Source organism: Plectropomus leopardus, chromosome 11 (assembly GCF_026936395.1).
Source record: "Plectropomus leopardus strain MGB_pleo_1.0 chromosome 11, ASM2693639v1, whole genome shotgun sequence".
NCBI lineage: Eukaryota > Metazoa > Chordata > Actinopteri > Perciformes > Serranidae > Plectropomus > Plectropomus leopardus.
In genome coordinates this window covers 18,240,618-18,257,408 of record NC_142186.1, presented here as the reverse complement: position 1 = coordinate 18,257,408, position 16,791 = coordinate 18,240,618, and the positions used below count along the sequence as shown (strand labels likewise).

General features: G+C 38.1%; 1 protein-coding gene and 1 long non-coding RNA gene across 5 annotated transcripts in view; one reads left to right on the top strand and one right to left on the bottom strand.

Annotated features, from left to right (window-relative positions):
- Positions 1 to 252: 252 nt before the first annotated feature.
- On the bottom strand, positions 253 to 1,617 carry twist1b (twist family bHLH transcription factor 1b). The gene is made up of 2 exons (XM_042490587.2): positions 926 to 1,617; positions 253 to 769 (listed from the first exon to the last, which is right to left on the bottom strand). Exon 1 carries the CDS (start codon positions 1,456 to 1,458, stop codon positions 952 to 954), a length of 507 nt encoding a protein of 168 aa, XP_042346521.1. The 5' UTR covers positions 1,459 to 1,617; the 3' UTR covers positions 253 to 769; positions 926 to 951.
- A 10,340-nt stretch (positions 1,618 to 11,957) lies between these two features.
- The window catches only part of LOC148188243 (uncharacterized), a 73,673-nt gene continuing 68,839 nt past the window's right edge, over positions 11,958 to 16,791 (top strand). For all 4 annotated transcript variants that reach the window (XR_015777896.1, XR_015777895.1, XR_015777898.1 and 1 more), the window contains exon 1: positions 11,958 to 12,020. This is a non-coding gene — a long non-coding RNA (uncharacterized LOC148188243). The remainder of the gene's footprint in view (positions 12,021 to 16,791) is intronic.

Genomic DNA, 16,791 nt, shown 5'->3' with positions numbered 1-16,791 from the left:
ATGGCTGAGTGTTTCTCCAACGCTTTCACTTGAGCCAATAATAACTCCATCTGTTTTCCCAAGTGACCGGCGATATAGTGGAAGCTTTTGTCATTAAATATGATGCGAAGTGCAGCCCACGTGAAACATGCATGAAAGCTATTTCATAGATAGGCCTAATTTACGTAGTCAAATTCCGGTGTGTTTTATCTAAATCTTCGTCTCAGCCGTCGTAATAATTAGCTAAATTACACAAAAAAGAAAGTCAAACACTTTAATCTTCAATTTCTTTAATGCAAAAAATATACAGACATTTACAAAAAACGATAATAAAAAATAGGAATGTATTTCAGACACAGGATCAATTCCTCCATGTAACGCGTTTCACCAATAAATAAATAAATGTATTCTGAATTTTATTTTTGCACAGGTTAGATCCACACAGTCAGCCTATAATGTGAGCTACACCACCAGTTGACAGTCTCACAACTGCTTCTATAATGCACTTCCACAGAAATAAGTCCAAAGACATGCATTTAAAAAATGTCTTTCTTTTTTAAAAAATAAAAACCACATGATATTTTCAACATTCGTCGTCAACAACATGAAAAAGCATCAGAGTGGGAGTGTGTGGAGCTATCGCACGGCTGCAGGTCCCCAACAGGCCTCCTGCAAAAAAAGATCCCCCAGAGCTTCTGTCGTCTATGGTTTAAATAGAGTGATCCCATGTATCCAGCATTGGACTCCAGATTTGTCCCGTCAGAATATGATAAGTAGATTCAGCAGTCACCTGTAAATTAGACAAGGCATTATTATCACTAAATTGTGCAGAGAAGTAAACAAAATAACGTTGCAGTATACAGGCATTAAAGAAGATGTTCTGGGTTGGGTTTTTTGCCACGGTTTCAGGCTTGGATCATGCTTTTTAGCTGAGAATCGAGCGTACCATTTAGAGCATAACTTCTCCAGATGCTAGTGAGATGTTGACATGGACCAAGCGCCCTCCATCCTCCATACAGAGAAGGCGTAGCTCAGCCTCTCGTGAGCCACATAACTACAACTTGACATTTTGGAGTCCAGCTCGTCGCTCTGCAGCACCTGATACAAGAAGTCGATGTATCTGGCCGCAAGTTTTAGGGTCTGTATTTTGCTAAGTTTGTCCGAGGGCAAAGTGGGGATAATTTTACGCAAAGCCGCGAACGCCTCGTTGAGAGATTGGGTCCTCTGGCGCTCCCGGACGTTGGCCATGACCCGCTGCGACTGGAGCTCCTCGAAAGACTGGGGGCTGCTGCTGCTGGACTTCTTCCCTCTTTTCCCAGGGGTCGGGCTATCTGAGTCCTCCCCGTTTTTCCTGCTAGGTCTTCTCTTCCTCCCACACCTCTTCGGTTGTCTGTCCAGCTCCCCCTCGCTGTTGCTCAGGCTGTCCACAGGAGAAACAGGGGAGCTGCCGGATTCTTCCCCCAGATTTTCCTCAGACATCTCCACTTGGGTAGATGGCGGCCACAAAGTGTCCCAAAAATGATTCCCCTCTCATGAAGTCACAGAATTGGTCCACCTGTAGGTCCGACTGGCTTCGAAGACACCAAAGTATCCATAGATGGGTTCCTGGGAGGACAAGTCTTTTCTGATACTTGAGAAACTTAGGCTGTTCTTATAGGCTGCATGGCGTAAACTTTTTGGGGAGGGACGGGATTGGCCGAGAAGATGGATTACGTGAAACGAGGGGTGGAGGCAGCCAAGGAGCTATCAGAAACGATCCTAATATAAAGTCAGAGTTGGAAAAGATAACTACAATTTCACATCGTTACACACTGTAAAATCTGACAAGTTGATTTTACTTAAAAAAAAACTTGGTAACCACTTTCCTTGAGAAATGAAAAGTAAATAAATATAACCACTGATCTTAATTTATGTTTACTTTATATATAATTGTTAACAAAAAAATGTAGTTTTTTTTTTTTTTAATTTTATGACGTTGTTGCAGCTTAAAAATGGCAAGTTTAACCTAATCAATCTTTCTAAGTTTTAGCACCTTCAGAAAACCAAGTTTATTGTGCTGTAGTCTGTCAGTGGCAAACTAGTCAGTCATATTGTATATTTTTAAACATGTTAAAAAAAGAACTCGCAGATCTCCTAACTTTGGCAAAATTCTCTTTGTCATGATCAAGTTAAGTCAGACTAACCTGGTTTACTAAAGTTGCTGACACTTAGAAAGAACAAGATAATCTCACTTGTCATATTTAAGTTGCAACAAATTCACAAAATTAGGTAAATAGGTTACAGATAAGATTTATAGTTACTTTCCTTTTCCAAGGCTATTGCTTTCCAAGTAAGATAAACTTATCAGAACTAGTGAACTATTATGCACATGCTAAAACAAAACATTTAAAAACACACAAATATGCCATAAATCAACACACTGTGACACCCTTGTTTGTCCTGCAGGTCTGAGGGCAAACAATGTGTATTTTTATCCCATCAAATCACTGCTGCTATATGTTTGCTATAATTTCCATTAATTATGAGCTGAGTTGACACATCTTTTTTAAAAATCAAGCATTATTCTACCTTGGCACATCTGTGTAGACCAAGCCCACAAGGATTTTTGGATTTATGTTCATCTAGTCTTTCTTAAACCAAGTGAGATCAAAAGACTTTCATATAGGCAACATATGATACCAATCTTGCATTTTTGACATGCAGCCAGTGCTGCAGATTCTCAAACTTTTCCTTGGAAGACAGCTGCATGCTCTAATTATATTCCCCACAAGAGGGCATTTTTTGTATGCTTTAATATACCTTAAAATGTATGTAAAACTGTGGTAAAATAATGTTTCTTTGTTCATCCGTAAAACAATACAAGAAGTGATTGTTCCTTGTAGATTCCAGTCAGGAATGAGAAAAAAAGGGCGGCTCTGTGTTTAAGACCTTCTGGTATTTACTAGGTTGGTGATACAATATCCATCTTGTTTGGTGGAGGATTACTTTGTTTAGGTTGAGATGGCTGTGGTCCACAGGAGCAGCATCTGGTTCAGGAAACAGGGGGGCAGTCAGGGTCAGAGGTCACAACACCAGCGAACATCTATTTACATCCTTATGGAGGCCTGAGAGTGAAGTATTGTTCCAAGGGAAACACAGGCTTGTTTAAGTGACACATTTTACATGTGAACTAAGGAAAATGTCACATCTGTTACATTTTCTGGCTCAGAAATGCATCTTCATTCATTCCCATCACTGTACTGCAAAGTAATTGCAACATTTCATACCTTAAATTTGTAACTTGCATATATCTGTGTGTGCAGATGATGCTGATTGAGCCTTTTCAAAGTAGCTGGTTGAGCCTTTTCAAGGTGAGTGTACCTGTCTGCTGGCTCTGTCCATGGTGCTGATCTCAACATGTACACACACAACTCTCTACCTGCTGTACCTCACAGGTAAGCTCTCCGTCATCATATCTGAATCCCTTTGCCACCATTTTTCCTGCTGTATCTCTTAACAGAATTTGCAGTGAGTATTGATCTTATCTTGATAGCTTGATTCCCTGTTTCTTAAAATAAAAAATAGATGTTTTCATGGATGGATTAGTCTACTGAACAGGCCTAATGGGCCCTCGCCTAGGTGCTCAAGGTGTCTGCCCCCTCCGACTTTACCTGCAAAAATTTACAGGTTCTGAGCAAGAAGAGACCTAAAAAGACCACAAAGAGATGCAAAGGGACTGCAAAGAGACACCAAATAATGACAAAGAGACAAAATGACCAAATAAGACACAAAATTACCATCAAGAAAACCAAAATGATCTCAAAGAGTCACAAATTGACTACAAACGCACAACAAATGATGACAAAATGACCTCCAAGATATATAAAATGGCACAAGGACTTCAGAGAGACACAAAATGACTACTAATGACTAACGAAATCAAAGAGACACAGGACAGCCCCATTAAGACTTAAAAAGAGATACAAAACCAAGAAATGACATGCATTAAGACTACAACGAGATGCAACACAACAAGAAAAAAAATTAAAACCACCACAAAGTTTTTGTGTCTTGGTCCTCACAGATGTTCAGTGGCCAGGGCGCATGGATGTGTTGGATATTTCATACAGCGTGTAAACAAAGGACTAACTTCCCTTAATAAAATATGTGAATCCAAATGCTTTTAAGTATTTTTGTCTTTACAGTGGTAAAAAGTAACTTAGTATATTTTCTTGAGTCCTGTACTTAAGTACAAATTTGAGTTACTTGTACTTTGCTTGAGTATTTCATTTCAATGCTTCTTGATACTGCTGCATGCCATGTACTAAATTATATTACATTAACCATATTTACTTTTTTGATTAAGATTTTTCATAACACACAATTAGTTTATTAATCATTTTGCATTTTTATAGAATATCTAAATGTGAGGCAGTTCAATCGGCTTCATCTTGACCAACTACAACATTAATGCCTACTTGTTAATATATCAATAACAATAATCCAATAACATAATATTATAATACAGGAGTCACTGGGCATAATGAGTACTTTTGATATTTTAAGTTTTTTTACTTCTTCTTCCACTTCAATAACCGTTTGAATGCAGTAGTATTTTGACAGTGTTACTTTTCCTTAAAGTAACATTAAGTAAGTAAAGTTATCTGAATGCTTCTTCTACCACTGTGCCTTTATTAGGTAGTACACAGTCGAGAGCTGAGAGGAAATGAGAGATGATGTGCACCAAAGGTCTGTTGCTTCCTTATTATGTTTCTTTTACCTGCTCTTGTTTGTTGATATTTATGATTACACTTTTTTAAATCACAGATTGGCTTCCTTCCTTTCCCTTCACTTATCAACCGAGCTTCATCATTATCTCTTGTAATGATATTTTAATTGAGCAAGTAAAAGCAATGAAACATTCCTCACTCCATCCAAGAATATTTTGATTGCCCAGTCAACATCTTAGAACCCTTGGCCATAAGGACACCCCATCATCCCTTGTTGTAATAATAATAATAATAATAATAATGCAAACGCTAGTGTTCACTCCCACTCCACATTTACATTTCCTGGCAGATTGCTCTGCAGAGTTCAGCTCTTTGCTGCTGAAGTGACTCTGAGAAAACACAGCTGCTTCTCGAGAATATGATGTCATCACAGGACAACTCCACCAGTGTTGATCTTTAATAAAGACGAAACCTTCATCAGTCAGTCACAGACTGTCAGGGCCGAACAATTACACGCAAGAGGAGATAAACAGCAGTGATTGTTTGTCAGTGTGATTTACTGTACGCTGCCGCCTGCTCGGCCTGAATCAGTGGCGAATAACTGATGAAGAAAGCCTTTGTCCTTATCAATGAGCAGTGAGTGGGCGTTATGATAAAGTCAAGTGTATATATTTCTGACTCATGCAACCTGACACACCAGTCATGAGTGACTCCAGAGCGTCATTAACCACCCCTCCCCGAGGTCACATCAAGGCAGACACAACTCAGGCTCTCACTCACTAAGTCCTGAGCCACAGCCAGATCCACAGAGACCTGTCTATTTTCTCTGCTCCAGCCTTGGAAGGCAGTGTTTCTCTATCAGCCTACTCATATCTATTGAAATAACAAACCACAGTCCTCCACATGCACGAGGCTCCCACAATTGACAGTGATATTCATGTTCACTCCATTAAACTCTAACCGCAATGAGTGCAGTGCCAGCTTGCTGAGATGGATCAACTGCATGGGATGAGAAAAGACAGGGGTGCGTTCTTCAAAGAGCAAGTCCCAGATAGCCTCTAATCAACCCTCGGGACTAACAAGGTCAAACAGCAGAGTTGGATGACAGCATGTTTCCTCAGCAATCGCCTCAAAATGTCCCATTCTGTAGAGAAACCCAGACATCGTGTCAGGGGGATTTCTGATAACAGTGGTCCGGTGGTGGTGAGAGAGGATCTGGGGTGTTGAATTGGGAGGTGAGGATGAAAACAGGCCTTTATAAGCTGTCTGGACACATAGGAGCCAGGACTCCTGAAGTTAGCTGTAAAAGAAAGCCTTTGAAAGCTCACTGCTTTGATGTTGCAGGTCCTAGTCGTGGATCCTGTATTCCTGCAGCAGAGCACAATTTAACCTTGTCAGAGAAAACTGAGCAGCAAAGCCCTTTCATTCCTGGAACCTTATCTCATAAAAAGTATTGATTTTTGTAGAGAGAAAGGCTCATTTTGTGCATGCAGAAGTGCACATGTGCATATGTGTGAGCGTGAAAGATGTTCTGTTTAATCTATTCACGCTGTCCTAATGACTCTGTGGGACATCAGACAGCTCTACCGCACAATGACACCTTATTAGCCACTAAGAACCAACAAACCTCCGGTATGTTTTCACAGCTTGGACGCTCGGGGTGATGTGGGGTCTGTGCGGAAGGACTGGCATCCCAGCAGTATAGTCTCTGTCTCTCTCTCTCTCTCTCACTCACTCACACACTCACACACACGCAAACACACACACACACACACACCCACACACACAGACACACACACACACACACTCACACACACTTACAAAACAAACACAGGGCCTTCCTCCCAGGGTCTGAGAAAGTGTTTCACTGACAAAAACACAACATATACTTGGTGAAAACAAAAGTTTGTAGAATCACTAAATTCTGCATTTAACCCACATGACCTCACTCTATCATAACCATCAGCTCATATATTTTGTGCCCCTGCCACTGCTAAAACTTAAACCCCAAGACCACTGAGGCATGCCTTCTGCTGCCTATAAAGCCTGCTGCCACCCAGCAGACCACACACACATTCACCCAGGCTGCTGCAGCATGGAGACCAGTGCACTGACCCATGCAATGAAAATATCTGTTCACAGAGTTACAGTAGCTTTACCACGTGTGATGGAACTATAAGAGCTTGACAGGTGCTGCTATTGAGAGTTTAGAAATACTCTGTCTGCACAGTTCATGAAGATATGGGATTTATTTGTCAGTGTTACATAGATGAGAAATACTCTCAGTTGCTAGTTTATAAATTGATGCAGTCTAATACAACAGTCTTGATTATTTTGGAGGCTTTGGTTTGGCTGCGCTGTATTTGATTTGTTTAAAGGGGTAATGTGCAGGATTTAGTGGCATCTAGCAGTGAGGTTGCACAACTGAAACTTCTTCTGTGTGCCAAAGAACTAGTGGCAGATGCAAAAATACAAAATTGCAAGAAAATGCAAATGTCCCTGAACTGTAGCCAGTGTTTGGTTTGTCCATTCTGGGCTACTGCAGAAACAACATGGCAGATTCCATGGAAGATATAAATGGCTCATTCTAAGGTAGGGAAAACATCGTGATATTTAGTTTCAGGTGATTATACACAAATGAAACGTAGTTATGAATATTAATATATGGTTCACTGTGGTTCACTGTTCCTGTAATCATGAAGGGCTGGATTGACCGGGTGCGCACGCTGGGCTATGCCTACTCTAAAGAGAAGCGATACAGCCGGGGAGTCTTCAAGGACAAGATGGCCATGCTGTCCTTCACCACTGGGTCTCACGAGTCAACCAATTATGACATTATAACATAAATGCCCCTGTGTTTACATGGAATCAGGGAGAAATGGCAAACCAGATATCATTTTAGCAGACAAGAACAGGACAGTGAAAAATTGTACATTGTGACATTGGGTGAGGCCAGCAGAGAATACAAGCAACAGTGGATGAAATTGCTGTTCAAAGTAAGGCTTGATAATTAAACTCCATGTTTCAGACAATTCAGACAGTCAAGACTGTGTTGGGACCTGCAGGCCAAACAAGTACAACACAAAGGACATTTTCTTACTTAAAAACTTATGTTTTGTAATCACTTATTATGTAAGCGCTATTTTAAAATGCCTTTGATTGTAGAAGAGAAACTTTCTCCCAACTCAATGTAGAATGCTTGTTACACGTGATTTTATTGGAAGCTATTATAACTCAAAAAGATGGATGCAAACCATTGTGTTATTTATTTATTTACTGAGCCAAATATTTTGTTTTTAGGGTGTGATTAAAGAGATGAGGGAGTCTATTAAGTCTGGCCAGGTCATTTCAAGACCAACAGCTATATTAAAGCTGACTATTTTTTTCCAGCCTCAGTCCTCACAGGTGGCACCTTCAAGTATAGACAATTATTGGATCTAAGCTTGTAGGTATTTTGTATAAATACAAACTCAGTGTTACACTTAGAGGTGTTTCTAATGTGTTGTCCACCCTTTTTATATAAATGAGGGTAGACTTAACAGAGTTCCAGTACATATCAGAAAAATACCAAATACAGCAGTCTATATAGCAGAAATGTATTTGTGTAATTAAGAAATCTACATATGCTAAAAGTCATTTTAGATAGTAAAACAGTGAAGAGTAGTCAGTGCTGCTGAGTACACACTGCTGTACTGTCAGTGTTAGTGGTTCATTTCATCCAAATCACAAACTGGCGGTATCTATGCAGATAGTTTTGGTTTTAAGTGCTGCAATTTGAGGCATCTGTTTCTGTTATTTCAGTGGAATTTTGTTTGTGGTGCTCATAACATTGAAAAATAACATTTATGAAACTCAAAAGCAGCATTTCGTTCCAGAAACAATGCCCTATACAGTTAGCCTTGATAATCCACAGACCTCGCTGTCAACTGTTCTTATTTGACATATTTTCTGTATATCAAAAAGTCCAGATGAAATGTATTGAGAAATATAGAGAAACAGGTCACAAATCCTACACGATTAATCTGATATGGGTGTCAAATACCCTCGGTTAGAAATTACATTTCGGCAATTAAGCCTTATTTATACTACTTTAAGTATCAGATCAAATGTGTTGAAGAAAAGAACCAACTGAAAAAAATGTGTCGCATTTCTGACTGCACTATATAAAAGATAAATAAGCTTGAATATGTGTTAACTGTGAGTTTATTAATATTCATGCTCACAGATAACAAGTAAATAGAAGCAGGATTTACATTAATTAGAAATACATGTTGATATGTTTTTACATCATAAAATATACATATATCTAGAAAGACACATGCACCCATACATTCATACTCATACATACACATTTACAAATACACTTACAAACAACAATGTATGCATGTTATGCATTACACAATATACAACACTAACACACTTAAAAGAAAAAAATTAAACCAACAGCGTCAGCTATCCATCTTTTGTTGCATTCCATCTATTGCTGCTTTTAGCCCTTTAATGGTATAAAAATCACAATATTAAATAACATGCATTCAAATAAACAATGCTATATAACTCCTGAAATACAGTAGCACAGACAACTCTTGCTGCTGCTCTAAAGTTATTCCTCCTCATAAAACTTTTGCAGTAAATGATGGCATCTGTGGAATGGAGTCTGTTCATGAGAGCGCACCCACATCCAAAAGTGCTTTGCAGGTGCATGCTTGGAAACAACCACAAAAAAAAAACAGGAAAAAATAAATTAGTCTCTGCTGTCATGTTCCCACAAGCTAGTTCTTCTTTTATTGTTTCATATATCGAGCATAACTGACAAGATGACTTGGCAGAGACTACCTGGTTGGAATGTCATCAGTCACACTCCCAATATGAAATAATGAAAGATTGTTGTGAATGCAACAGCAACGTCTTTCTCCCAATTTGTGGCTCAAAGCCCAACAAAATAACCTTGGCAGAAGAGCATGTGTTGAAAAGCAGCGTCAACATGCCATGTCACATTAACTTATGTAAGTGATGAGCATAATGTCAGTAGTCCAGTGTGGTTCTTCACTCTTACCGCAAGTGCTGTGAGGAGTCCCACCACAGTCCCTGTTAATAAGGGCTCTGTATAGAGAGAGGAGGTCAAACAGAGTGCTCCAGCTGCAGATGAGGATGAATAGTGTACAAGGGGATGATGGGCAGAGGTGTGGGGGCGGGGGGACGCGAGGACCTGGGGAGTGATCAGGACAGAGGAGGGTCTCCCATCCTTTGCCAAAAAACACAGAGGAGGAGTAAGGAGGATCAAGCCGGCTGCTTATCTACAGATAGATAGATAGATAGACAGATAGATAGATAGACAGATAGATAGATAGATAGATAGATAGATAGATACACTGTAAAATCTGAGTTGATCTTAACTTCATTATCACACGGATGATTTTGCCAGTGAAGAAATTAAAAGATCTGTGAGATCTGTTTTGTTAACATGTTGAAAATACAAATTTGACTGACTAGTTTGCAACAAGATAAATCCAGATAAATATCAAAGTATACTTGGTTTACTGAAGTTGCTAAAACTTAGAATGGCTGATTTAATCAAGCTTGTCATATTTAAGTTGCAACAACTTCACAAAATCAAGAAAATATAACAAAGTTTTAAGTAAACTTAAGAATTAGATATAAAGTTAACATAAATCAGAGAAATAGTTGTATTTACTTACATCTTTCAAGGTAAAAAGTAAAATCAACTTGTCAGATTTGACTGTATAGATAGATAGATAGATAAATAGAGCATAATAAATTCAAAAACACTTAAACAACCCTTTGCAGGCAGTCAAGTCTAAATTATGTGAGGTAGTAATGACACTAACTCTCCTCTGAACCGCAGCTGTGTTCCCATCTCCCCCAGATTTCTGCTCACCTCTGCTACTCCCTGTGTGTCAGTTAAAGGCGACCTCCTCCTCCTCCTCCTTCAGTCAGACCAATCTGTCAGGACACAATAGGCTACCTCTCCAGCTATGTTGTTTTTGGAATGGGAACCCTTCAGCACCGCTTGTTCTCCCTCGTGGTTGATAGAAATTAGTCAAGAGGACACTCTTCTTTGAGGGGTTTATCTCGGCTGACTGTAGATTTTTTTTTTTTGCTCTTGGGGTGTTGTTTACTTTCACTCATCAGTGTGGAAGTTGTGTGATCATGGCCACCCAGCTGGGGATCTCTTCAAGATGTGAAGTCATTTTGCTTGATTAACACACTCAACATTTCCAGTTAAAAGTCTAAATAAGACTATGCACACAGCTAAGGTTTTAATTACATGTTCACAAAATACATTTCTTCATCAGTATAACCAGCATTAGATGCCTTCTCTCTCTGGATGAAGGAGGATGGACTGAGGGCTGACATCTGTTAAAGACATTACTTTCTGTTGTAAGGCATAGACACCTGCAGCTTCTGGCAATTCTCACCATCTGCTGGACATACTTTAAGTAATAGCAGGTAACAGGAATGTGTAGGCTACAGTCATAAGCAGCAGTGATTGTGATGCCACCTGTAGCCTAGCTTGAATGTTTTCTTGATGTTTACAGTAGTGGAACACATTTACTTCTCTGTACCTTGTGCAAACTGGTGTGCTTTATCTCAAAAACATGGGGGATAAAGGCAAAGAGCAACTTAAGAAATGTTTTGCATATTGCAAGGAATTAGTAGTTTGAAAACTTTTTTTTTTTAAAGCTAGGGAATACTATATTTATAATTGTCATTATTGAATATTTAACATTTCAAGTAATTTCCTTGTTTATTTATTTCTTCCATTCTTTCTTTCCTTGTTTATTGTTTTATCTCCTTTTTTATTTTATTTTTATTTTATTTTATTTTTTTAAGAAACCAAACTATTTTTCATTTTTGATGTAATTTCTTCTTAGGTTGCTCAATGCCTTCTTCACATGTTTTTTTTTTTTTTTTAAGAAATCAAGCCAATTTGCTCAGATTGTAATTATTTAAAAATTCAATAAATTATTCACTAACAGATCTTTTTCATCTTTTTTGCTTGTGATCATGACCCATAACAAAATAAAAAGTGTTGAGTTTTCAGAGGGAACTAACATGTAAAGTGCTACAAATAAAGTTGGACTGATTAATTAATGAGGTTTATTTTTTCGATTCCAGTTGGTTTATATTGAAATATCTGTTTAGGCCAAAGATTCGTTGGGGCCTAGATGTCTTGTTTTTGTGTCGTTAGGTTACAGTAGCCTAAAAAGGTAGGTGCTTTTATTTTGGAAGAGTAATACCGGTAGGAGAAGAGGGCGCAGGTGTGTGGTACCTTTTGTTTGTTTAGCGCATGGCCGAAAAGAGCACAAGGTTTGTCAATATTTCCAGTGTTTTCCATGTAATGTTGAGTGACATCATGATGTGCATAAAGTTGTTTTAGTCGGTATAGGCCTACATTTACAAATGGCTTATTGTGCCACTTAGTTTCACATGTTTTAATTGGGCTAATTTTGGCTAACATGTAGCCAAACAATTTATTTTCGTCCTCTAACGTTACTCGCGGCATTTTCCAGCTAATGGTCAGCTAGCATAACATTAGCCTGTTTCACGATTAAGTGTGCGTTTTTCTTCAGTTTAATGCAGGCTAATAATAAGCAAAAGGCTAACACCGGTTGATTTTAGCCGTGTGCATATCTCTTTTGGGGTCCCCTAGAAACGACTTTGGTTGTCGTGTGTGCTACTTGGTTGTTTGTTTTTCTATTTGGAGCTGTGTTTTTGTCAAATTAGTGAAGATGTTTTGTTTGTTTGCATGTGTTTTCTCAGTTTACAGTGCGCTGAGCTCTCAAGCTGACCGCACAATGTCACTTACTGTAATTTCAGTCTAACAGTTAGTAGCTCTTCCTTGGTTTTGCTGCAGGTAGCCTAGTCTGGTGAAATGCTGTAGTATGGAGGCATGTGTTACAGGAGCTACTGTAGGCTCTATGACGCAAGCATGCTTAAATTGGCATTTTATGTGTTTTATTCTCAGTGACAGTGTTTGTTACGTTTTATATGTGATTTTAGATTTTAAAAAAGTGCTAAATCATTTCATTTTAAGTTAAACAGTGGTGGAATGTAATTAAGTATGTTTACTCAAGTATTGTACTGAAGTAGGCTACAAATCTTACTTGTACTTGTACTTAACTTGAGTATTTTCATTGATTAATCAATGAGCTGATTGTCAGCAATTTAATTTTGTGTTTAGGCGTGTTTTAAATTTAGTGTTTTCTGAATTTTTTTTAGTTTTATAATTTTTCTTTTGTGTGTTTTTTGTGTATTTTCTCTATTTTCTTTTCAGTAATTTTGAGGTTTTGGGGGTATTTTTTCTCATTTAATAAAAAGTACGATTTTCTTTCCTTTTTGTTTTTTTTAAATTTCTCTGCATTGTGTACTTTTACCTTTAAAGTTTTAAGTACTTCTTCTAGAGTATACTTACTTACTTTTACTTAAGTAACATTATTAATGCAGGACTTAACTTGTAACAGAGAATTTTCTCAGTGTGGTATTAGTACCTCTGATTAAGTAAAGGAACTGAATACTTCTTCCACCACTGAAGTTAACTGTGCTTACCCGTTACACCCTATCAGAACCTGTCATTGTGTTAGGTTAAACACGTTTTTAGTCTTAGCTCTTAGTATGTATCCACTGTTAGTTTTTTGGTTTTTAAAATGTCAGAAACATGCGACAAATGTCAATTAGTGTTTCCCAAACCCCAAGATGACGTCCTGAAATTTCTTGTTTTGTACACAACCCAAAGATGTTCAGTCTACTGTCATAGTAATCAGAAAATAATGACATTTAAGAGGCTAAAATCAAACAATTTTTACCTTTTTTTTTCTACTCAAACTGATTAATAAATGTTTAAATTAGTTGACAATTGTTTTATTAGTTGACAACTAATCAATTTATCATTGCAGTTGTGGCTCTACATTTTGCTTGTAATACTTATGTTCTAGGAGTTTGAATGCAGGACTTTTACCTGTAATGGATTCGTCTTCTTACACTGTTCTACATGGACTTTTATTTATGTAAAGGATGTGACTACCTGTACTGGCACTGTGAAGGTTTCCAGTGCAACTCTTTAGAAGCCAGTACTTTAATTGCTCATTTGGTAAGAAGGCCTGAGATTTGAGGATTGGATGCAGTCTGTTAATATAGGTTGTGTTGTAAGAGTTGTGCACATTTTAAGAACAAAGCGACCCGCTAGTGAAGCGCTAATCATCAAAATGTTGTGCTGCATTCCCACGTCCCATTCTGGCATTCCTCCATCTGTTTTTTAGATTATTGGTGAACTGGTAGTGTCACGGTTGGTACATCAGGCCTGTCAGCAGACGTGCTCTTTGCACCTCCCCCATGCCATTGTGGTACACCTGACAAAACTTCTTACTGCAAGATAGGATGTGATCACATCAACAAAAATAAACGTGCCTTCTAACAGGGGAAACTGGAGAGAGGCTTTGCCATCATTCCACTGACAGCAAAGTAATCACAGTAAATCAGGGACTTTGTTGTGGTCTGAGGTGCAGATGCTTTTCTCGGATGTTTATCAAAAATATCGGGGCTTATTTGTGTCTTCTAATTTTCCTTAATCTTTATCACGGTGTTCTGCAATGACGAAACTTGGTTTCTGTGAGGTTGGTTGATGGAAAAAGTGAGAGTGAGAGTCAAGTGAGGTGTCCAAGGATGTGGATGGTGATTACTCACAAAGCCGCTCTGAACGCTGCCAAACACTTCAGGTTGTTTTTTTTCCCTGTGAGTCATTTGGTAACAGAGCTTCCTCCTTCCCAGCGGTGGTCATGGGAAGAGGCTCCAAGCAGGCTGTTAGTCAGCAGAAAGGCATTGAACTCTGGGCAACAATCGACACCTTGTAACATACACCACAAACATTTTCTGCTAAAACTGGAAACATACAAACTGTCACAGGTTTACGAAACTACAACAGTGTCTGTATTTTTGTGATAAGAACAACTTGCATCCTAGATTTTATTGTTTGAATAAAAAAAAGCCTTTGTTTTCAGGCATGTTGTGCATCTATATACACACACAGTTGTATTTCCCATTTTAAATTTTCTGCAAGAATTTAACTGTAGGTGTTGTCTTGGGGTAGAGTTTCCTTGTCTTAATGTATGGACTCCAACTGTAGTGAAGGATGCTGTGATCTCACTGTTTGATCCTTCACTGAGTGACTAAAACACCAGTGATAAATGAAGTGCAACCATAAACCTTTTTCTGACTTTTGTAATTGCTGAACTTTCTCCTCTTTCACATCATCTATTACCAAACTATTATGAGGCTATGAGAAAGGGAAGGAGGGTGGGGGAAACGGTGGAGGGGTGTAGGAGACACCACCACTACCTTTGCAGCATGCATAAATCACCAGGCTAATAAATTGAAAGCTAAATGACTTCTTGCCCTCCACATATATCATGGAGGCAAACCAAATGAAGCCTTATATACCCCAGAGGACAGAGGAATGCTTCTGTTCATAACAGTGATTTGTGGATGGCCCACATGGCTGTTGGCTTTAGAAATCAGAGTCAAACTATTTGGACTCATGCATGTTCATTTATAGCAGCATTGTTAGAAATAAGTTTATTAGGAAAGAATACAAACAATTTCCAAAATCAAATAATTTCTATCCTCTGTTTTACATTGTCCATTAAAAAAAACTGAGTTGCAGCAGTGTACTGGTTTCATAGTATGAAAATTGATGGTTACATTTGCTTAACAACAGTATTGAAAAAAGTAGAACAGGATGGAAAATCTCACTTTTATTATAGTTATTGTCAAAAGGGACACTTTTTACACATACTGTCATTTTAAGTAATGGTTTCAAGTTTCAGTTATATTAGTGAAATGTGTGACACCAAAAAACCCCTCTGTTTTCATTTCTTTAAGTGTCATTGTAATCATTATTTAAAAATATTCTGTAATACTGTGATACAGTGATATCTCGATATTTTCTGAGATGGTTATTGTACTGTGAAAGTCTGATTGCATCTCTCCCTCAAATAGCTATCAAATTCTCTATACAACTGCAATTCTTGCAAAAGAACAAATCATATCAGTGATACCAAAATCATAGTAAGGCCAATATCCAAATCGCAGGAGCTGCAAGTTTTTGTAACAACATAAAATTTTAAATGAAGCATTGTGGTGCTCCAGAGGTGCTCTGTGCTACAAATCATATTCCAGATGTAAAAGAGCATGCTTGTTTGATGCAGACTCTAGCAAAAAACATCTTTATACATCTCACATACTTTTGTATTAATGAAAATGAAATTACCATTCCCACTAATACCGTGACTTGTAATGCAATGTCTGTCACAAATAATTGCAATACAATTGTTTTTGCATATTGTGCAGACATAAAGAAAAGTATAAATGTGCACTAGATCTTTATTTATTATTATTTATGACATGCTGAGAAGTTCAGGAAACTCAGTGTTCAAAAGGCCTCACACCTGTCCCACACAGGAGCAACACATGCAAACTTTATGGTAGTTTTGGCTTTGTTGTTGTTGTTGTTGTTGTTGTTGTTGTTTTGTATCTCTTTTGTAGTCATTTTTGTCACTTTGATGTTTTTCTTTTTTGGGGGGGTGGGGAGTCATTTTGTGTCTCTTTGCAGTTTTGCCCCTTTTTGTAGTTATTTTATGCTTCTTCGCAGTTGCTTTGTATCTCTTTGAGGTCATTTTGAGTCTCTTCCTTGTTGGTATGTGTTCATTTCTGTGAAATTTAAAGTTGAAGGCCGGAGGCCGCTAACATTTCGGCTCCTGAGCCTGGTAGGTGCATTCAGTAATCCATCCGTGAGTGTTTTTTTTTAGCTGTGATCCTTATCTGATAAAAACATGATAATACCATTATCATGTTTTCATTTCTGTGTTTTTAAATATGTGTTTGTCAGCAAACACTCTTCAGACCAAACAGAAATGAGCAACTGTGGAAATGATTAAAACTCACTCAATATCGGTACAATGGCGCCACCCACTGGATGGAAACTGCCAGGTTCAGTGATGCTTAAAGGCGCTCTGGGTCCTCCATGAAAACACAAATTGCAGATATAACTTGCAAGCTTCTCTATTGTAAAGATTGTTTTCAATAT